Source organism: Mus musculus, chromosome 16, assembly GCF_000001635.26.
Source record: "Mus musculus strain C57BL/6J chromosome 16, GRCm38.p6 C57BL/6J".
Lineage (NCBI taxonomy): Eukaryota > Metazoa > Chordata > Mammalia > Rodentia > Muridae > Mus > Mus musculus.
This window is the reverse complement of record NC_000082.6, coordinates 70,426,483-70,451,089: the sequence shown is the minus strand read 5'-3', so window position 1 is coordinate 70,451,089 and position 24,607 is coordinate 70,426,483. Positions and strand designations below refer to the sequence as shown.

Below are 24,607 nucleotides of genomic sequence, written 5' to 3'. Positions count from 1 at the left end.
CTAATTAATTTTTTCATGTCACTTACGTTATATTTATCTTAAGCAGTGTCACACCACTGCCTCAGCAGGACCACTGGGTCTCCATTTTACACTTATTTCATATAAACCTCACATATAATTTTCCTGAGCCTGCAGCCCAGCAGTAGAGCAACAGAACCATGTTCCATGCTGGGGGCCCTGTGAGCTCCTCTCGCCATCTTTATGACACAGAGGTGTTTGCCGCGTGAACTCATTGATTTCTCAGTGTGCTACAAGCTTTCCTGAAAGCCACTGAATTCTCTTTCCATAAGGTTGACTCCTGGAAAGGGTGTTTCTAATAGTCCTTCAGATACAACCACACAAATTAGGGAAACAACCCAGAGGAGAAGATAGAAGAAACCACTGATCTATCAAATTATAAGGTAACTGCTAATAACATCATCCAAAACAACATGCAGCTCAGGATGGAATGCTTTACCAGGTTTAAAACAAAACAAAACAAAACAAAACAAAACAAAACAAAATATACAATACACAGAATAGAAGACAGCAGTGATCAAAGCAATCCAACAGAAGAACCCATAAGAATAATTCAGACTTTTGTTTGTTTGTTTGTTTTGCTAATAATCCCATTTTCAAGTTATCACCCACTCTCATTGTTGTGAAAACATAATTTTTTTATTTATAATAAATGTTTGGCAATACAAAACATGCTTTCCAATAGATCAGAGAGAGATAGCACAGCATCCTACATCCAACCACAGTGGCACACTCTTATAATCTAAGTATTCAGAAGGCTGAAAAAAAAAAATCCACTATGAGTTTAGGGCATTAGAGTTGCCTAGGAAATTCAGAGCTACCCTGGCATATATAGCAAGATCCTAATTCAAGGAAAATAGGGTCCTAGAAAGACATCTGACTTACAGTGCAAAGTAAGAAACTAACTCAAACCTAATTAATAAAATGACTTCAAGATGCAAAAATATTTAAATATAGCACAAGGATGCCTCATTTATCCCACAGGTCAGAATAAATTAGTCCAGAGAAATAGAACCTTTATAGAACGCCTAACACTGGACAGCAGGGCTGAAGATAGAGTGCAGTGGCAGAATGCTGCTCTAGCATGCCCTGGGTACCCAGATAGAAAAAAAAAAATGAGCAAGCAAAGCTGACTTTAGATCATTAGCATCACACTTAAAACACTAAACAATCTAACTACGGGTGCTTTTAAATTGCATTTAATCCTTTCCTGGCACCTCACGTCCAAATTTTGAAAACAATTTTGAGTTTTATAATGACTCAGGTTCGTTGTGATCAATTATTATACAACACTGTGGTCTAATGATGCCCAGAGGGACAATTACAACCTGCAGAACTGTTTGCTGCAGCACCTAAGTGGCCCGGCAACGCTGCGTTTTCAGTTCTGCTTTCTCACCTTGATAGGTTTTTCCCTTTCCCACTACTCTCAGAGGTGACTACTCAATACTATTAGCTGTGGGTCACAATCAGTCATTTTCAACAACTGATTCTCATTTTGAGCCCTCCACCTGGAAGAACTTCTCATGCCTTAACAGCTAGCATCAGAGAGCAATGGACAAAGATCCACTGCCATTGTGTCCTACACTTTGATGTCAAAAAGCCATGCTATTTCTTGCATGTGTAACTTTAATAATGCTTCCCAGGACAAAGACAGCCTGTAAGTCTAACAACTGGATGATTTCCACAGGGATATCTTAACTGCAACTTAGGATGTTGAACTAGGGCTGATGCTAATTGTATACACTGTCTTCAAGTCAGATTCCACATTTAAAATAAAATAAAACTTTGCAACTTACATGTGCAGTATTAAAAGTATCACAGTGAATGAATGTTATATAGTTATATAGATGTGTTGGACAGGCTCCTTCCTGGTTTCCAGTTGTTGTAAAGAGACAGCTCATTAACTCATTTAGTAAAAGTCAAGCAGTATTGAGGAGAGTCGGCTCAGTGATGAGATTCTGCTGTTTAAGGTTATAATATTCTCCTTGCTGACACAAAGATATTGAGCTAGACTACTATATTTAAACCATAAATTATTATCAGCCTCACCACATTTGACTCCTTATAATTTAATTGGAAGTCTGGGAGAATCATATAATCTTGTGACCCAAAAGCATACACTGGAGTCCAAAGATAGGCCTATGGTGCTGGGAATTTTATCAATTTTGCATAAAAAATTCCTTTGTATTAAATAATGATTTCAAAATTCTAACTGTGTGACATTTAAAAATGGAGAGAGCTCATTTAAAGCGTGTGCTCCTGACTTTTCTTAAGTGAGAACTGAGGCTGTGTGAGACCATGTATTCTCATGGAAAAAACCTGACTGGCACTTGCTAGCAGCACAGAACTCAAACGCGGCCTGTTTGTTCCAGATTGCCAAAAGGTAAAACCTGGCCATGCTCCCTTAAGTAACCTGCTTTGTTTAGCAAATGTCTAAAGCAAAACTCCATTATTCTACAGTATTCTTGTGTTAGGCATCTTAAGATACATTATCGTATATAGTCTGAATCCCTTGGCACATTAAAAAAAAAAATACCGTCTTTATGACCTCTTTACATATGAAACCAAGTTTCAGGTATACCATGCTTGGTGCAAGCTGCAGGATGAAGATAACCAAACCAGCAGCCGTAACTTTACATTATGTCAGATCTTTACCAAACTAATTGTCTTGATGCATATTATTATTGTGCCACTATTACTATTCAGAATAAAAGTCTCTTTTTCTTCTTTTCATTGAATCCAGTTGTAAGACTAAATCAACCAATGAAAAGATGCCATTATGACTTTGTAGCGAACAACACAAGCTGTGTAGGAGAAGGACCTGAGTTGAGTCCCCAGCAGCCACATTAAAGACTGAGCCCAGCAAGTAAAAACTCGTGAATCCCGACAGTTCACTAGTCAGCTCACCAAGCTAAAATAACAAGATCCCATCTCAGTGACAATCTTGTCCCAAAACAATAAGGAGAAACAAAGGACAACATGTGGCATCCTCCCTTGCCTTCAGCATGTGCATGCCTGGGCCCACGTACCCCAACATGTTCACACATTGCATACACACAAAAGATATCCTTACAAAGTTATTTTTGCAATATCACCACAAATCATTCTGGTAAAAATTATGCCAGAGAAGCAGAAAAACAGAGAAGAGAAGCAAAAAATTATGTCCAACTTAAATGAAACATAAGCATTATGAAGAATCCTTCATGTTCAACATATGTAGAAGCAAATACCGCAATGAAAATACAAAAAAAAAAAATACAAATAATTATATGCTCATCATAATGGTAAAGAATCAAGAAGGGATAGGTAACAATAGGGGCTTGGGAGAAGTGAGCTTATATCAGATGGTCAGGGATATATGAAAACCCCCAATATTACAAAGTTAAAAGGACTCAAGCAATATGATCAGTTTCACTATGTTCAAGGTGAGCCCACCTGGTCAGCTAGCAAGTCTCCTTTGATAGCCCTAACACAATGCTAAAAACAAGGCCTTGGTGTTTTGTCACCTGAAGCACTGAGAGAGGGTGCTAGCTAGCTACAAACAGATCCTAAATTTTACAAGTGCTTTTAGATGCAGACTTTTTTTTTATTATGTATTTTCCTCAATTACATTTCCAATGCTATCCCAAAAGTCTCCCACACCCTTCCCCCCCACTCCCCTACCCACCCATTCCCATTTTTGAAAGGCTTTCTTAAACAAAAGCCTACTTCTGTCAGGCACTTGCAGGAAGAAGCATTTTAATATACAAAGAGGCAATGAAGTCAATTGGGAGCCTACTAGTTTCTCTAACAAAGACAAGCCCAGGAATGAGTCAAGATAAGGCAAGAAGATGCCAAGGGCACTGGAGGGGAAGAGGGTAAGGAAGAGGGACTGCAAGGAAGCCTGTTGACCTAAGTCGGATCCCCAGAAAGCACACAGTAAAAAGCACAACTGTTCTCTGACCTCCACACGTGCCACAGCACGTGTGCACACATGTTCACATGTGTTCAGCCAAGAGTGAAAAGGAATAAAATTAAAACAAATGTAAAAGCAAACAAGTGGATGAATGCTAAAGTTCAGAGGTGCATGCATAGCGATACTTCAACCTTACAAAATGTATCTAGGGAAGTCAGAAGTTAGAGAAAAAAATATTTCTGGTCACTAACCTAAATTAATGGAGGGGAAATCCCTCAAAATGAACAATTTCATATTATTTATGAACCTGTTCAAATTTATGAGAAACCTATATTTTCTGAAAGTAAGCGGCTCGGTACAACGCAGTTTATTTATCTGCCTCGAACACTAAGGAAATCATTCAGCTAGAAAAGCATGAAATATCTCTTTAGAGCTTCAAAGCTGCAATCCAGACTCTAGAAAATAGACATGCTTAAACAAGTTGTTCTGTTACACGCAGATAAAAACAGGGAAAAAATGATTTTTTTCCTACTTTTTACCTGCTTGTTTAAAAAAGAAAGTCAAAAAACCCTAGATATCATTATTATTATATACTCCACAAAACTCCCTGACTTAAATGGATAATCGCTTGAATACAGACCTTAGAACTATTTTCACAAGCATGTGCCTTGTCTTAAGCTGAAAGTAGCTTTTAGGACAGAGGACAGCATTTTAATTTGCCCACACTGCCCTACTTTAGGCAGAGTTTCAATTTGGGCAGGAGATATTACAGGTGAGTGAGACCGAAATATTCAGGATGCTCCCATGATATCCCTGGGCACCTGTGCTGCAGATGTGTGAGGAATAAATGAGACAGATAATGCCAGGAACAAAGTTTAGACAAAGACAGTAAAGCCTCCCCCCTCTGCTGGCTCGGCATCAATAGAAACCTTTCTGCGAAGCTGAATAATCTCACGGAGCCTGTGAGAGAGGCGATATTTCTACTATTCAAACTCAATTCCAGACAGGTTAGGTTGATATAGAAGCTTGCTTAATCTTTTCTACCAAAGAGAATTAGTCTGTCTGAGTTTTGAAGGTAACTCGACGTTCTTTGAAAGAGTAGACTTAACTGTTTTCCTTAATCAAGCTCAATAAGGTTCAGACTTCCACAAGAATAAATACTAAAGGAAAGGGGGAAAAAAAAACACTAGATGTGAATTTTTTTAAGGTTCAAAGTTATTGTTATTAGATACCAAATAGCTTCAAAGCTATTAACACCAGTCATAAATGAATTTAACCATCCCTTTAATGAATTTTAATGACGAATAAGCTATGAGTTATTGCTGTATGTCTGTAATTGTCTTAGTCCTTTTGAGGGGTAGTTTATTTGCTAAAGCTACATTTAAGGCTAACTGATACTGAATCACATTATTTTTATGAACAACAAATGGAACACAATTTGTCTGTCTAAAATTATGTTGTATCCCATCAATTAAAAATCTTAAAGCTCTGGTTTATCCCAAGAAATTAGGAACAAATATTTTAGTATTTTGTGACAAATTCTAAACGTCCTGAAAATTACAACCTCTAAAGTGTACAAGTTATGACAAATACTGCATAAGTCTGTCAGGTAAACAAATGAGCAAATTAATGAACTGATTAGAAGAGGCCTAATTTTAAAAATGTATATTTTTGCGGTTATTCTTATTTAACCTATAAAAGGTCTTGATGGGTGCTATATCAGTCAGCTCCTTAGCACATTCCTCTACATAGCGTTAATTATGGGCCACTTTCATAGTATATTACCCACATTAGAAGCAAATTAATATTTTTATTGTATCTTCAGCAAGGCTAAACACCAGGCCTTTGATAACCATAATAGTGAAGGATCCTTTGGAGATGGGATGAGGAAACAAAACAAAAGCAAGATTCCTGTTGCTTGAAATGAACTTCTCCAGTCACCTCCATCTCTTTGACCGACCTACATGTGGCCCTGAACTGATCTAGAGTGGGCACGTACATTGTGACTAAAGGCTCATGATGCATATCAAGAATTTATCAGGTTCTTCCTTTATGGTGTTTATTCATTTTTTTATTGTTTGGTTTCTTCTGGTCATATAGCCCAAACTATAAGCTTTCACCTTTCACACCTTACAGTAAACCGATTGAGGCAGCTGAGCCCACATCTACATTGCATTCCGTGTCACAGTTAGGGTTTCTACTCCTTGAAGAGACAAAATGACCAGGGCAACTCTTATAAAAGAAAGCATTTAACTGGAGATGGCTTACATTTCAGAGGTTTAGTACATTGCCATCATGGCAGGAAGCATGGCAGTACTCAGGCAGACATGGTGCTGGAGTGGTAGCTAAGAGTTCTCCCTCTAGATTGGCAGATGGAAGAAAAACAGAGAGATGCTGGGCCTGGCTTGAACTGAATAATGGGAGACTTATTCTTGCTTTCTTTCTATGAGATTATAATACAATTACATCAGTTCTCCCTTCTTTGTCTTCCTTGAAAACCCCTTTATATATCTCTCCCTGCTCTCAATATCATGATGAGCTTCCTAATCAAATATATCTTGCAATATGTCCTAATATACACGTCTCTCTAAGTACCATAAAGTATCACAGTGCTATGTGAGCACATAAGTTTACTCTGCCATTCTCATTACAAAGTGATGAGGTCTCCTCTGAAAAATCAAAGTAGAAAGATACTCCTAATGTGAAGGCGTCAATGTGTTGTCATGAGTGGAACAGTTGGCATGTGACATATGATACAACCACAATTAACAATATGTTTAAAGCCTAAGCATTTAAGAAGAGAAGGGGATAGGGGAGGGGGAGGGACAGGATAAGTGGGAACTGCGGGGAGGGGAGCATGAGATCAGGATATAAACTAAAGAAATAAACTGATGGAAAAAATTTGGTGATATCCCAAATATAGCTCACAAAATATTTACAGATGTTTTTGAAAATTTTAAACCTTGAAATAAGAAACACAAAGGTCCGAAATTCTATACATGAAGGGTATTCATATTTCCCAAGAAACGCTAGTTTACTTAATGATAAAAACAAACTATGGATGCACCTGTATTTTAAACATAATATTAGGCATTTTCATCCATGTCCTGGATGCTTAGCTTTTAAACATATTGCTAATTATGGTTGTGTCATATGCTCATTAAGTAATACATCAATGTATAATAACCATTTAAGATTTATCATTAACAACTGCTTTGGTAATGAACTTACTGTACATGTACAGATATGCTAAAATTGTGTTGAGAATAATTGCATTTATATTTACATGGGCTTATGTTAGGAATGCAAAATTAGTTTGACATCAAAGATAATCAATATAATTCATCAAATTAATGAATAGGAAGAAAAAAAATCATACGTTATACTACCATTGACCAACTTTTAAGTTTAAAAAATATATACTTTAAGCGAAGGTCCCCCTGCGTTTTCTTCAACACCAAATTGTAGAACAGAATCATTTGGTTAACAAGACCTAAATATTATGGTGTCTAATCTAAGGGGCATTTTATCAAACATAATTATGATTAAAGAAGAAGAAATTTGATTTGTACTTGCTTCTTCCTCTCAAGGATACCGATTAACTCAGGATACAGTTAGGCTATCTTCAGTAGTTGTCACACTATGAACCCATTATGATAGAATGTAGTTATACTAATCTCACATCCAAAAGGAACTTTAAGAGGAAGATGATCATTAGCTTGACTGTGAGATGCAGAATCTTATATCAGTAAAAGTGATATTTAACAAGAAGGAAAGCCATTTGACAATTGGATAATGATAGTTAAGGCACAGTAGGTACTTAACTTCAACCAATCTTATATTGTTTTATCCAATCAGTTTGTAGAATGCCAGAGAAATGTGTAAGCGGAATGCAAAATTGAAGTCCCCCACGAAGTAACCACTATTTTTCATTTCTGGGTACTCTTGGAACTTATGGGTGACCAATTTATCAAAAATGTTCTCTGTACCAACCAAAAAAGGACAACCCTTTCCCATCTATGAACTGTCATTTGTAATTTAGCAGACTTAGAAGGCAGATCCTTGGAGTAGACAGTAAATTAAAACATGGGCAGCTCCTGATTGGAAATTTATTCATGGCAGGTAATAGTACAGTCAGGATCACTGGCAGTACTCAGAGAGAGATTTAATTCTGATAAGTTCGATGATGGCACTTGAATCAGAGATTATAAATGGTGACAGCCTGTGACATATAGATATGATGAAAATGAGCAACATCACTCTGCAGAAGTGATTCAATATAGATGAATTTTTTGAGCAGTCATGTAATTATTTTTAAAATCATTTTAAAGTTTGAAAGAACAAGCCTACACTTTAATTGAACCACACACCACTTATATATCTATTTGTCAATAGATTGTAAAATTAATCAACTGATCAGAGGAAAAGAGTAGAAAATAAATTATATTTAAAATATGTAATGGAAATTGTCATTTCTGATTTCATCTGAATAAGGCACAAACTCAAAATTGTAGACAGACTAGTTATCATATGAAGAGAGCAAATGTGAAGTGTTGAGTTTTTACACAGCTATATGCATGAGAGGGATATGCACTTATAGCCTTAAAAAAAGCAAGTATTCATATTTATAAAGGATACTTTTTTATTTTGGGTTTGTATGCTTTTTGCATTTTCAAATGTAGAAGTGCATTATTACATTGCCTTTTTAAGATATAATTATCTATACTGCAGGAACATGGTAGAGATAAACAATTTTCCACATGGGCAGGTATCTTAATTACCTCTTTTGAATTTGTGAAGTAGTCTATTAATTGTGATCAAATCTTGTTATACATGGAGATTTCATAACTCGGGTTTTAACATCCCCGTTGTTTTCCCACTGAATGAGGGGACCACTGCCCTAACCTGATGAATCTCACCAATCATTCCCAGCAGAAGTGATCCTGTACTAAATACCTGAGCCAAACTACAGGAAAGGCTATAATGACTATTCTGTCTCTTAGGAAAGAAACACAAGCAGTGCATGAGGTGTCTCAGGGTCACGGCTGACACCTAGCAGAAATTGTCAGTGATGGGAGAAAATCCATACTGAACGTAGATGCTCTGCTTATAATGAAGATGCTGCATGGGACACAACAGGAAAGTATGTTCATGTCATATATAATGTATACACATATATATTATAATCTAATGTATATTAGATTATAATATATAACATATATACATTATCTTTTTGGTGGCATATCTACACACATATTATCTATATATATAAATATGCACACATATATATGTATATATGTGTGTGTTTGTGTGTGTGTGTGTGTGTGTGTATATATATATATATATATATATGCTAGCAAAGAATAATTTCTTTTTTAAACACTCAAACTTAGTTTATTTACTCCTGAAATGGGATATATGGGATATGTACAACATAATCTCACTTTTGTTTGGTAATTTAGCTATAAACAGAACCATTTAAGTACTGCTGACATCTAACATCAGGAAGTTGAGTTTTAAGTGGCTGATTTAAAACAATGAATATTTCTTTATAATAGATTTTATATGATTAATCAAACAAGAGAAAACTACCATTTAAATGTTAATAATAAATGACTTATATTAAAATTTTAAGTGTCCGTATCATCAAAGTATTTTTAAAACATATTATAAACTTGAAAGTTGACATAATATGCCACAAATAGGGGCACTATGCAATCGCTACAATTCCTCCATAGTGTTTAGGAATCAAAGGGAAAGCAGCAACTAACAGCAAAAGGACACACACAAAATTGATTATTGAAAATAACTGAAATGAATTTTAAGCAATAATATATTTCATGTTATATGCACTTACCTGGAATAGATAAATAATCTACTGTCCCAAAGATCATGGGTCCCTCGGGGTCCAGAGTGAAAATAACAGGAATCGGTCCCATCAAACATGTTTAACCCATCTTCTGAATTTTTTGAAGCATGGCTATGAACCACATCTAGGAGGACTACAATGCCCATCGAATGTGCTGTGTCAACAAGTTCTTTCAGCTCTTCAGGAGTTCCATAACGACTGAAGGTAAAGAGAACAGAGTCATTCCACAACATTCAAACTAAACAGTTATTGCATAGCAATGTCTATGTCCAGCACAGTATTAAGGAGTTTAAACATGCAAATGCAGTATGATGCTACTTATATACACTCGAAGGTGCTACTTATGCTAAAATCATTTAAAAGCATTAAATAAAAACATTAATGAACTAAAGCTATTAAAGTGAATGGATATGCTAAACCAAATTTGCATTTTGGATTAATAAAATAATAAAACTGTCTTGTTTTTATCTTCTTGGCTTGTGACATCTATAACCAAAGCTAGCCAATCATGGTCACTGATGGTTTCCAACTGCCCATCCCTGACTGCAAACAACTGACCTGGAGATAAAGGGCCCTTAGAGTCCCTCTTTCAGAGGGAAGCCCATCCTGTGCTTTTTCCTAAGTCAAATAGATCCCCAGAATTAGAGAGCTAAGAGAACGAGCCATGTTTGACCAATAGGTCACACGTGTAGAAGAAATAGGTATTTTGTAAGTAGTCTCCTAGTCTACCTGTAGTAGGAAATAAAAATCCCTTCTAGATTGCCTTCCGACTCCTCAGGACCATCTCTCCAGTACTATCTCCTCAACCTCGCCCATGAGACACCTAAGTGCCTTTGATACTGTTATGATCTCTCCTTCCCCATCAGATGACATGTTTCTTTCTTTTTTTTAAATTTTTTTATTAGGTATTTTCCTCATTTACATTTCCAATGCTATCCCAAACGTCCCCCATAACGTCCCCCCCTCACTCCCCTACCCACCCACTCCCACGTATTGGCCCTGGCAGTCCCCTGTCCTGAGGCATATAAAGTTTGCACAACCAATGGGTCTCTCTTTCCACTGATGGCCGACTAGGCCATCTTCTGATACATATGCAGCTAGAGACACGAGCTCCTGGGGGTACTGGTTAGTTCATATTGTTGTTCCATCTATAGGGTTGCATCCCTTTAGCTCCTTGGGTATTTTCTCTAGCTCCTCCATTGGGGGCCCTGTGATCCATCCAATAGCTGACTGTTTCTACACAGCACAGTGTGTTTTGGTGACATAGTACAATGCTTAGCATGTAGCAATTGTCCTAATGAACAACTCAACTGGCCAATTAAGAGTTGTCACTTTATTTTTTATTGGTTATTTTATTTATTTACATTTCAAATGGTATCTCCCTTCTCAGTTTCCCCTTCTCAAACCCACTATGCCACCCCTACCCCCTGCTTCTATGAGGATATTCCCCCACCCATCCACTCCCACCTCAGCACCCTGGCATTCCTCTACACTGCAGCATCGAGCCTCCACAGGACCAAGGACCTCCCCTCCCACTAATGCCAGATAAGGCAAACCTATGCTACATTGACAGCTGGAGGCATGAGTCCCTGGTACGCTTTGGCTAGTAGTTTAGTCCCTGGAAACTTTTTTTTTTTGAGGGGGGCGGGGTCAGGTCTTGTTGGTTGATATTGTTGCTGAAAGGGTTTGTAGCCCCATAGGAAGAACAACAATATCAACCAACCAGACTCACTAATGCTGTCATTTTAAAAGATAAAACAAATCTTGCTATCCTCTAGAAAAACACTGACTGTGTCATGAGAAGACTGTGGTCCTGAGAACGACCTTTGTCACAACACTAGGTTCACCTGTGCATGGTGCTCATTGATTTTCTTACAATAGCCAGACTGAGCTGGCTCAACTCTGAACAACATGCTCAAGAATGTGCAGCCCCACACTTCCTTCACCCATTTCTTTCATTCTTCTTTCCTCATCAAATATGTATTAAGGTATCTGCCATGAGCTATGCGATTCCCCAGATTCTAAAGATGGCATATTGGACATCATTGACATCATTGTTCTAGAATTTGCATTAGGATGAGGAGAGAGAAACATGAACAGGACAGGAAGAATAATAGAGCAAACAATGCTTCCAAGGCAAAATGAAAAAAAAAAAAAGCACTATTCTAAAAACAGTTGTCTGTAAAAGGTTCTCATAGGTGATACTGAGCAACAAAGAAGCGAGGGAAAAGACTCAGCGCATCTCCAGGAAGAGTATCAGCAAAGCTAGTGTGGGTACAGGAGCAGGGAGGACACAGGGAGATAAAAGCATATGAGGCAAAACTAGACATGAAATGGCACTGCCCAGTGATGGAGGGAGGGAGGGAGGGAGGGAGGGAGGGAGGGAGGGAAGAAGAGAGGGAGGGAGGGAGGGAGGTAGAGAGAGAGAGAGAGAGAGAGAGAGAGAGAGAGAGAGAGAGAGAGGCAGAGGCAGAGACAGAGACAGAGACAGAGACAGAGACAGAGACAGAGACAGAGACAGAGACAGAGCAAGCCTGCCTGATAAATGCTGTTATATGACCAATGGAAAGTCTGTGGTTTTCTGGAAGAAATAATAAATCACTGAAGGGGAATCTGAGCAGGAAATTCATAAGATGTAACATTTCGTCTTTAAATGCTTTCCTTAGGCTATCATGCAGAAAACAGACATTTGAATCAAGATCAATTCAATGAAGACAAAAGAATTCAAATGGCCAGTGAAGAACTACTGAAAATAAACCAAGTAAAAGATTTGGCAACATGGAGCAGAGGAGCACAGGGGCAGGTGAGCAGCCAGATTTAGGCTACAATATGGAGTGGCAGACGGCTTAAGGTTTATAATAAGTAGAGTACAGACACGGACAGAAATGGAATAGAAACGTATAATGCAAACAGAGATCCAGGCTTGAACAGTTAGAAAATCTCACTTATTGAGTTAGAAAAATGAGGAAGAAGGACCACGGGGGACATGGTGGGGCACTTAATCTGTAACACTGAAGACAAGTATTAGAGATCCAGAGTACTGAGGAATATAGCCTACATGAACCAGAAACTTCAACTTGGGAGTTTGCACTGGAAGCGTATCAAAGCCAAAGGAAGGGATAGAAACCGAATGGAACAGAACTGAAATGTTTCCTGTTCAGGAGAGAGATGCAGGTGGGAGAGCAGAGGAAGGAGCAAAGGAATATGGGCAAACAGTGAGGGGAGAGAGGCCATGGCAGGATACATTGTTCAGGAATTAAAGAAAAAAAAAAGTCTTCCAAGGAGGTGGAAGGATGTGACTGGGTCAAATGATTCTCACAGGTAGAGGTAACCAAGAAAAGCCACTGTGTGTCAGGCGTGAAGGTCACCAGTGGCTTTAACAAGCACACAGTTTAGTAGAGAGAGACAGCTTATTGAATGAGTTCAGAAAATAAGAGTTACAAAGCACACAGAGACACAGAGACTATATTCTGTGTGTGTGTGTCTGTATCTGTGTGTGTCTGTGTGTGTGTGTGTGTGTGTGTGTGTGTGTGTGTGTGTGTGTGTGTGTAGCTTATGCAACAAGAACTACAGGGAGGTGTAAGGAAATTGTTTAGTATCTCCTTCTAGACTCTTACATATTTAAGCCCACTTCTAACTTTATATCCTCAACTATACTATTAATACGGTTTCAGTACACTTCATATATCACATCAGACTGAATCTACAGTCATCTGGGGGTATTAGGACAACAATTTATTGTTAGCTGTTACTAACAGAAGAAAACATTGTATGTTTGGGTACTAAATTTATGTCTATTTTCCCTACACTGTAAACTGCATAAGGCAGAATTCATGTTGGGATTAGACAATTCGTGGGATTCAGATTTGTTTAGCATGGGACCATTTAGTGTACTCTTTCTCCCTGTAGATCCATTTTCTGGGAGACTGAAGTGTGAGAGAGCAGTCTGTCCAGTGTACATCCTACATACAGGTTTCTGTCTTATATCAGTTTGTCCTACACTAAGGTATGAGTTCTTTAGTATTGGTTTGGACAGGACACAGTTTCTGACAAAGTATATTCATCGAAAAGTATAAGTTTCAGTGAGTAAGGAGATATCCATCAGCTGCCATCATTCCATGGAGCATGACAGGAAATCTAGGCCAATCAAGGCTATGTACATCTGAAGAAAGTGACCCCAGTACAAGAAAACATTCGCCTTCTCTTAACCCTTAACCCTAAATGAGGCTGCAAAACAAAACGAGGTTAAATGTTAAACTTCCATTTGATGATGAAATATTCATTTTTACCTTGAAGCTGCAAAAAAGCTCGTGATTTGGTACCCAAAACTGGCATAGTAAGCATGTTCCATGATCGCCATCAACTGAATGCAGTTATACCCTATAGGCACAAAATCCAAAGGAAGTCAAGACTACATTTTAAAAAGAATTTAAAAAATGTTCTTTTTCTGAACACATAACTTGTACAAAGAATCTGGAAGTTCTAATCATCATGCAAAGTTCTACCACTTTGACACAATTTACTTGTCTGACCTCCTAACACAATCGGACATTTGTCTCTTAGAGTCACATCCTGCCTACTTATTTGAAATGTCTTCATTTTAATAAGTAACAAATGATATGCAAATGTACACATAATTTTGGTTTAGAATATTAAACATGGAAATCTGCATATGCTAAACTTCAGTTACTTGTAATATCCATACTGAAGATTATGGGGCTAAATAAAAGTGACTGATTGCAAGATATAGCTTTTTCCTTTGCCTCTTTTCATTAGGATTCAGACTCTTTAACATATAGCTTGAGAAAAATTACCAAATTCATTTGTTTTTCTACAAAGTAGCTCTTTTGAAGTCAGGAGTAATGTCCCTGAGGGATTACTCTGAAGTAACAGTGTGTTTCATGTGCACACACAAACACTGGCCATACCCACAGCCATTTTTTCTCCATCTGAATATGTCTTTTTCTATTGGTAAATAAAGTCACTCAAAAGGTAGGGATTAGCCTTTAAAAATTTATAGCAGAAGCAGAATTAGCCACAAGTAAATAAAGATAGAACCTCTTGACCTTATAATGAAAACACAAAACAGAAAAACTTTAAAAATCTTTTTTTTTATCCAAAAACAATTTGATCATTTTTCACATATGATATGGTTGCTTAGAAGCTTATATTCTTGCAACACACGTAATAAATATTCTAATTATTTTCTAATGTCCAATCCATATGAACTTCATAATTTTCTTAAGGAGTACATAAAAGCAGATTCACTGACAAATGATTTAAAAATATAACTGAACTTCTGCGAAAACCAAATCCAAATGAATTTCCTTCTCTTCAGCTGCCAGGTTGCTGCGTCCTGTGAGTCCACATTATGGATTCTCCATCAGTTACACATGCGAAGGCAGGATTAGGAATGTATATATTTAAAGCATTTTTCCATGGTCTCACCATTGGCATGTTGTTGAAAAAGGAAAATAATGTAATTTTGTCAAACCCAACAGAAACATGGGTATTGATTCTTGTTCAGATGACGGACACAATTATCATACATCTTAGAATGGAACTTCGAGTTTTCAGTTACTGCTCCATTATATAACAGGTACTATTCTTATAGAGCACCACCTCAGATTTCCACTGTCTATCTAAATAGCACTAGTCATGCCTCTCCTTTCCTGTCTTCTCTATGGACGGTGCCAGGCAACGCAAACAACGTTGCATCTAGTGCTGCTGAGCCCATCCTAAAAGCCAGGTATAAATTATTTATTGTTCTATAATAAGGAAAGAACTTCTTCAATAAGTATTTGTAACGTCATGCCTATCCACCAATGCTAACAATAAATGTATTTAGTTGTGGTTTCTGAAATTATACTTCAAAATCCCAGATAATTGAGACCTATACATAACTGAAACCTTTGACCCTGACTTCCATTTAAATCTTTTCTGTAGCTAAAAACTAACCAGGCAGAAGAGATTAATTAAATGTGCGCTGGCTTCCTGTCTAGCTAGTGTAGCAGGTACCAAGTACGCTGCATCTTTTTTTTTATGAACAGCATTATCTATAAAAAGAAAAATAATAGAAATAATATCTATTGAAGCAAGCAAGTAGTCAGCCAAATACTATTCGTTCTGCTGCTTCTCTGAGGGCATTCTATGGCATGGTAGTCTGATACATGAACATCTCAACGTGCTGCAAATGTGGTCCAAAATGTTTGTGAAAAAAGTCATCCAGACATTGACACTATATAATAACTGGCCCAAAACGAATTCTAGACACCTTACAAATACAAGATTTTTTTTTCTCTATAAAATACTAAAACGGACAGGCTATAATCAATGGCCATGACAAATGATAAAGGTTATCTTCTGTAGGAAAGTAATTACACTTGCATATTTATCTACAATTTGGAAGCCATCAGTTCACATTACTTTAAATTGAAATTGGAATAATATCGTGAATGCTTATGCTCCATCTTATTCCATTTCTCTTCTCTATGCTATCACTATTACAGAGCAATTGGAGATGCCTAAAATAAAATGCATTTCTATTACATATTTAATCTCGTAACTCAAAAAAGAGACACTTGTAATTAGCTTTTCTAATAAGAGAACAGTCTCATTAAAATTTTATCTGAATAAAAAAATCACAATTATTACTTACCAAGGTCTTTGATTCTTGGTAGTACATTGCTGGTAAAATGTTTGTAAGAAGCTATTTTTCCTTCGTGGGAAGAAATTCCCACATGAGATTCATAAATTCTTAGGCTTCTTGGTTTCTTAGGTCTGGAATGCTTGAACTACAGAAGATGGAGTTACATATGGAATTAAATTGAGAGTTCAGTTGTAGCACTACCTAGTCGAGCATGGGAAATTAAACAGTGGATAAACTCAGAAATACGTGTGACTGTCCTTCCCCATCCAAGGCAATGGCTGCATCTACTGTGTTTCTTATCAGCTACAGGGTTGGGTTAACAAACCCATTTATTCAAACCCAATCGTGGAAGGGCTCATGCAGCATCACTGACTGGAGAGAGATTTTTTTCTTTTTTTTTTTTTTTAAAGCTTCCACGTTAGGAAAAAATATAGAGTCTTGATAGGTACATGTAATTTAACTATTCAATACAAATCCTTCATTAGTATGATTGAGTACTATAAAAGCCCGGAAAATTTATATATATATATATATATATATATATATATATATATATATATATATATATATATATATATATATATATCCCCTGATACATTTATTAGATAGTCTGCCATCCCAATGCCCTTCATAACTACACTAATCCATCCTAATCCATCTCTACATCCCTGGTAGTAAAAATATTACATTGTTTGAATCTTTGTAAGTTGGAATTTGTAACTCAAATATTAATATTTCCTTCTTAATATGTTTATAGAGATGTACTGGTTTGACAAACTTCAAAACATGCAGAAAGAAAAATGTACCTCTATGTTCATTGGCAAAAGATGGCAGGCTTTGATATAAGATGTATACTATAGGAACACTATCATGCAAAACACTTAGCAAGGAGTGAAGAATTTGAGCATGGTCATAAAAGCTATACAAGTAAAAATCCATTGCCTTTGAAATACCAAATAAGCAATTATTTAAAATCTGTTGCTCTCACTTTATAGGGGTCTTCTGGAGCCCAGTGTATCCAATCATAGTTCACGTTGTTGTTCTCACGAACCACATACTTTGCCCATGGGGAAATGCGATACAGTATCTCGCCACTCTTACTAGTAATAACTACCTAAAAAGAAAAGGAGGCAGTACTGATTTAGAATAAGCCCACAAGTCTAAACGAGTCCACAACCATTAACGAGAATTACTCCACGCAGGAGCAGAATGAGCTAAGAATTTAGGTGAGTTCCCAGGTGTATAGCCACAAAAATATATTTAAATTCTTTGCTCATTTGCTATTACCATAGCAAAGATATTTATAGGTTGTATATTATATGACTCTTTCCCAAATTCCATGTTTGCAAACCAACTAATAGAGTTTATTAAACATAGTGTATATGCTAAAGAGACAAGATTATCTGGATATTTGCTATCAGTAAGTCAATTGTCCAGAGGAAATATTCCAGTTCTTTGGGACGGAGAAAAAAGTAATTATACAGCCATCACCATCTTTTCTCCTTTGGGGGAATAAGTTATAACATTCAGATGCTGAACGAGTAGAATGATTTCATATTTGAAATGTATACATATACAAACACAATTTTAAAATATCATTAAATGGAAATAAATACTATAACCAGTAAATAGAATATTTTTTTTTATTATTTTCAACATAACCAAGCTTTGGTTATAATTTTATTAAATTCTGAAAGAACATTTTATGTGGATGTTATAATCCATACATGCATATACATCAATTTATCATAACTTCTAGCATACCTTTGACCAAGTGCCAGATCTTACTGAATGCAATGAGGTTTCTCCTTCATTGTCTTTATTCTATTTACTTTGATCATAGTGTCATGTATTATTTCATCGATTTATGTTTGTGTAAGTAAACGTTCATCTTTTTAGGAGATTCTATATCTTTAGTTCTAGGACATTTCTTTGTACTGGGCAGTGTGCATATCCACTTTTTCGGTCAATGTTTAAAACTTTAGTTTAGTGAATTTACAAATCAGACATCATACAGCTGGATAAGGTAAGCATGCAAACACCAGTCCAGTGCTGAGCTCTACAAACCGCAGTGAACTTCTATGCAGTAAGACTGACACTTTTGAACACATGGCCCTTGCTTACAATTAATGACATTGCTGTGACCTTACTTGTTATCCACTACAAAGTAAGAAAATCTGTGACATGGTTGAAACTAGAAAAATAATTGGTTTTCTCCCCTCTTTTCACAATTCATATTTCCCTTTAGCAACACCCCATTCCTTCTTATCATCTGATTTTACCCATTGTCCTTTAGGCTCCTTTCTAAATGCCTCCCTGCTCTACACATACAGGTATTGACATGCATAATTGTATATATTATAAGAAAGGATCTTATATGAAAAAGATGACATGTTATTTTTCCTTTATTCAGACGATATTTTAATGCTTTATTTTTGTATTTATTTCTTTAGTTAACCTATAATTTATTGTTATGTGTTAAAAATTGAGAATTTATTTTTTATATTCATTATGAAGTCAATGGACTCATTGAATATTAGTTTATCCTAATATGATACATTAAAGAATCAATTCACTTTTTGTGATATACTAAGACAATAACAAATTAGTATTTCATAATATCACTTGCAAAATCTATTTTTGACTAGCCATGGAAATACATAACTTTCTTCTTTTCTTTTCTTTTCTTTTCTTTTCTTTTCTTTTCTTTTCTTTCTTCCTTTCTTCCTTTCTTCCCCCTTCCCTTCCCTTCCCCCTTCCCTTCCCTTCCCCCTTCCCTTCCCCCTTCCCTTTCCCCTTCCTTTCCCCCTTCCCCCTTCCCTTCCCCCTTCCCTCCCCCTTCCCTTCCCTTCTCCCTTCCCTTTTCCCTCTTCCCTTCCCTTTTCCCTCTTCCCTTCCCTCTTCTCTTTTCCCTTCCCTTTTCCTTCCTTCCTTCCTTTCTTTCTTTCTTTCTTTCTTTCTTTCTTTCTTTCTTTCTTTCTTTCTTTCTTTCTCCCTTTCTTTCTTTCTTTCTTTCTTTCTTTCTCCCTTTCTCCCTTTCTTTCTTTCTTTCTTTCTTTCTTTCTTTCTTTCTTTCTTTCTTTCTTTCTTTCTTTCTTTCTTTCTTGACTTTCTGACTTTATTTAATTTTATTTGTAATTCATTTTTTACACTCCAATATTCCATTCTCCACCCCTTCCCTCCAACCCTCCAACTGTTCCACATTCCACAACTCCTCCCCACCACACCCTGTCTCCACATGGATGCCCCCACCCTCCACACCATCTGACCTCTAAACTTCCTGGGGCCTCCAGTCTCTTGAGGGTTAGGTACATCATCTCTGAATAAACATAGACCTGGAAGTCCTCTACTGTATGTGTGTTGGTGTATGCTGTCTGTTTGGTGGTCCAGTGTTTGAAAGATCTTAGGGGTGCAGATTAATTAAGACTGCTGGTCCTCCTATAGGATCACCCTTCTCATCAAATTCTTTCAGCCTTCCCTAATTCAACAACAGGGGTTAGCTGCTTCTGTGCACTGGTTGGGTGCAAACATCTGCATCTGACTCTTTCAGCTGCTCGTTGGGTCTTTCAGAGGGCAGCCATGATGGATCCCTCTCTGTGAGTGCTCCATGTGCTCACAACCTCCCCTTGACCTGGATCCCACTTTGGGCCTGTCACTGGACCTTCTTTTCCTCAGGCTCCTCTTCATTTCCATCCTTGTAATTCTTTCAGATGGAAACAATTGTGGGTAATAGTATTCTTCTAATACAGCGGTTCTCAACCTTCCTAATGCTGAGTTACTTTAATACATTTTCTCATGTTGTGGTTACCTTCCAAGCATAAAATTATTTCTTTGGTACTTCATAATTGCAATTTTGCTACTGTTATGAATCATAATATGAATGTCTTATATGTAGTATATTTGATATGCAACCCTTGTGAAATGATCCTTTGACACTCAATGGGGTCGTGACACACAGGTTGAGAAACATAATATATTTATCTCTCTTTTCTGTTTAGTGATTAGAACAAAACATCATGTTGGACCATTATTTTGCTGACTGTTCAGTACATTCAGATATCATCATAAGCCACTATTTTATAAGTGCCAGAAGAAACAGACCCACTCTCAGCGTCCAGGCTCTTTCACCTAGTGTTCAGTTACAGAACGAATCTAATGCTCTTGCTGGGGATGCTAACACCATTTCTGACTGCGTGCTACATAAAAATGGATGTTTCCAAACTCACCAGCCCACTGCAATGATGCAAAACCTCTGAGTGAGCTATAGTCTCACTAGCTATAGTCTCTATAGTGAGCTGAGCCTCCAGTTTCCCTTGTGTGGGGCTTGAAAATGAAGAAGCAGAGAAAACATAGTATTCAACTTCTTTAGTGCTCTAAGTAATAAATCATTTGTCTTCAACCTGGAAGTCTGAAACTTTCTGTCAGAATTTATGAAGTGGTAACAGAAAAAGTCACAAGATACAATCAAAGGACACACCAGACAGAGAGGCACTGAATGCATCATTTGCCCAACTGCTCTGCTTCTCCTGTCTCTTACATATATACCTAGGGACACATATTATTGTAAAGAATGCCATTTTCATTTTCATTCTCCTTTCATAGAAAAGTTCAAATGATGTGTAGGTCAATCTTTCCACAAAATGAGAAAATTATATGGATGTTACATCATAGCTTTCTAATGATTTTCCTGTTGTGTTGTCTTCACTAACACACCTTGTCCAGGATAAACACTTCATGTTCAGTGCCTCTTCACAATGTCTTTAGCCTTAGAAACCAATTAATAGTACTGTGATAAATCAAACCAAGAAGCAGACTAAGAAAGAAAAAGATATAATATATTTTTATGGGTATTTTTGTTTGTGTTTTTTGTTTTCTGTTGTTGTTTGTTTTCAAGACCGGGTTTCTCTGTGTAGTTCCAGCTGTCCTGGAACTCACTCTGAAGACTAAGCTATCCTCGAACTAAGAAATCCTCCCATCTCTGCCTCCCAAGTGCTGGGATTAAAGGCGTGTGCCACCACTGCCCGGCTGGTCTTTTGTTTATAGATATTATTTTGGAGGGAGGACTTGGCTTCCTGAATATTTCCGATGTTCTAATAACTTCTGATTCCATTTAGCACATTTCAGATATTAGTATTCTTGCATGTATAACAAGTCTACCTTTTAAAATTTACTAATGGATGGGTGCAAAATTCTACTTGATACTTTCATAGGGATGATCTTATTCACAGCTATTGAATATAAAAATCTCTAAATACAATTTATCATAGTAGAAGTCTAATAAATAATAATCTCAAGGTTTCGGCAATTTTAATTATGTAATTAGTTACACGGAAGCAATCACAGTGTATCCATAAAAATGATGTCCCTGTCTAATAATCATTTAATGTTTTATTAATAAAAACTTAATAATGAATAATGTCTAAATGTTAAAAACACACTACTGATCCTTAATCCAGAAATGCTTTTTCAAATTATGAAAAAAATTATTAAGCTTTACTAATGCAAGTGCACAGACTGTGGGAATGGCAGATTTTATTGTCCATTTGCAGTTCAATTACCACTTTATCCCTTGTTTAGCTTCTAAATGTGAAAACATTACTAAAGATTACAAATATATGAACTATGTAACCACACAATTCCAGGGGTTCCTGCTACTTTAGTTTAAAAAATTTTATATATTACCTTATGGATACCCATTTACTCAATAAAATGTATCAGTACAGTAATAGGTAGGACAGCATAATAACAGTTATATGGCCAATAATTTGTGAGATTATAACTTCTAACATTGATATAAATGTTAATTATTTTGGAGGATCCTTATTTAATAATCAAACTACTTATATACTTTATGTAAAGATTATATTAAAAGTATGCTATTATAATAAATAAAAGAGTTAATAAAAGAAATCTCTAGATGTCCAGTCAACTTAAATGAACTGTGTAAAGTCAAATTATATAGAGAGAATATCATCTGGAACTCGAATACACAATATAAGAAAGTTTAGTGAATGGCCAATATCTAAAAAAATAAATAAATAAATCAGTGATCCGTCATGGAATGAATATCTTTTGAAATCTTTCTTGCAAAAGAATGTCTTCGATGCACTGGAAAATTGCTGAAATAAGGATTCTCTTCAGGTGGTCAGAAATTCTGTATAAAAACAGGGATGTGCTCAGCTGGCTATAACAAGCCAAGCGTTATCATATTCTGGAAGACTGTGCTGAAAGTAACTCCAATTTCATGACTGAATATGCAGCAGATATGCAGGAAAAAATGCAGATATAAAATAATATTCAGTTTGCCCAAATTAGTCCACCAAAATCTCAAAAATCTCATATTGGAAGAAGGAGCAGTCATTTACCAAAAAAGAAAAACAAAAACAAAATAAAGAAAAATTGTTGAGAATCAATAAAATGATACTGATTAAAGAAACTATTTAAAGGATTCAAGTCACAAAGGATGCAACCAAAGTCATTTCGAAGGTATGAGACAAAGCTATCTCTTCTTTATTTCCTCCTGTACTCCTACTTTTGTGAGAAAATTGACTAAAACAGTGAACATCATGGAGAATGATGTTATCATACGTATACACATAAATGTGATGTACACGCCTTCCAATCATGTGAGACAGACTGCAGAGGACAGGCTTGTAAATTGTGAGCTGTTAACCAATTAGCAGCTGAGTTATGGTGAATTATAGAAATCACAGGAGGAACACAGTAGTGACTAAGTTTTGTCCTATAAAGTACTCAGTAATATAAAAATACTTTTATCTCAGTGAGTACAGCCAAGACTGTGTACAATGCTTGTTATGAACATTTTTCATGCATGTCTCTACATATCTGAATGACCAATATAACAAGAGATAATTCTAATGTACTTGTCACTTCTCCATAGGTAGAGATTTGACTTCTTAAGCTGACCTCTGAATAGTCTCCCCCTGACCTCACACACACACACACACACACACACACACACACACAAATGGGGGAGGGGGGATTTTTAACATAAAAAATATGAAAATAAAATGAGTTGGTTTTGGTTTTGATTTTGTGATTCTTTTTGCTTTATTTTGTTTTGTTCGTTTTGTTTTTGACACAGGGTCTTCCTACCTAACCCTGGCTGGCCTGGAACTTGCTAAGTTAAAAGCAGACTAGTCTCAAACTCAGAGATGCACCTGTCACTGTCTCCTCTTCAGTGCTGGTATCTTGCCCAGAGATTACCACTCCCTTAATTCCATTTCAGATGCTTAAAAGCAGGATTTTTAAATTCTTGAACCATAGGCTTTGTATTTCTCCTTTCTCAGTTTTCTATATCTGATCAAAACACTCTTCAGAAGAGTGAACCACAGGACTCAGACTATGCTAGGCTTTTTTTTTTGTTGTTGTTGTTGTTTTTAGATCCCTTTGTCAACACAATTAAACTGAATCTTTTCACTTCAGGCTCTGGCAGACTCTTTAGACAAAAACAAAAAGCAGCCATATTTTTCACCAAATACCCCAAGAAAAATCTCCAGGCAACATACTAAAATTTGTCTCTTGAAACCTCTTGATCCCCACAGATTAAATGACCCTCAACACCACTGTCTTCTGTGTCTTGACTAGTATGGGCCAATTAGACCTACTTAAAGCATCCCATTGTACTCTAAAGTCCCAACACCCACATTCCTCCAAACAGAAGCATGATCAGCCTATCATATCAATATCCCAGTTCCTGGTACCAACTTCTATCTTAAGGTTTTATTGCTGTGAATAGACATCATGACCAATGCAAGTCTTATAAGGGCATACATTTAAATAGGGCTGGCTTACAGTTTCAGAGGTTCAGTCCATTATCATGATGGCCGGAAGCATGACAATGTGCAGGCAGACATGGGGCTGGAAACAGACAGGAGGAGACTATAGTCCTTAGGCACAGGAGGAGTAGGTTCTGATTCTACTCTGGGTAGGCTAGGAGACCTCAAAGCCCACCCCTATAGTGACACATTTCCTCCAACAAGACCACACCTTCTCAAACAGGACAACACTTCATAATAGTGTCATTCCCTGTGGACCAAGCATTCAAACATGAGAGTCTATGGGGCCCAAACTTTTTGAAACCATCACAACTGCCAAGCCCAACACAAGAAAAAATATTTACTGAAGAAAAGACATGGTCTCTTTGCAACACAGA

The 24,607-nt window shown here is 36.7% G+C and overlaps 1 protein-coding gene across 1 annotated transcript in view; it reads right to left on the bottom strand.

Moving 5' to 3' along the window:
- Window positions 1-24,607, bottom strand: part of Gbe1 (glucan (1,4-alpha-), branching enzyme 1) — a 255,772-nt gene that overhangs the window by 118,631 nt on the left and 112,534 nt on the right. The window contains exons 4-7 of the mRNA NM_028803.4: window positions 17,420-17,545; window positions 16,441-16,576; window positions 14,072-14,162; window positions 9,771-9,980 (exon numbers count right to left, since the gene is read on the bottom strand). Of these exons, the coding sequence (NP_083079.1) occupies window positions 9,771-9,980; window positions 14,072-14,162; window positions 16,441-16,576; window positions 17,420-17,545 (563 nt within the window). The remainder of the gene's footprint in view (window positions 1-9,770; window positions 9,981-14,071; window positions 14,163-16,440; window positions 16,577-17,419; window positions 17,546-24,607) is intronic.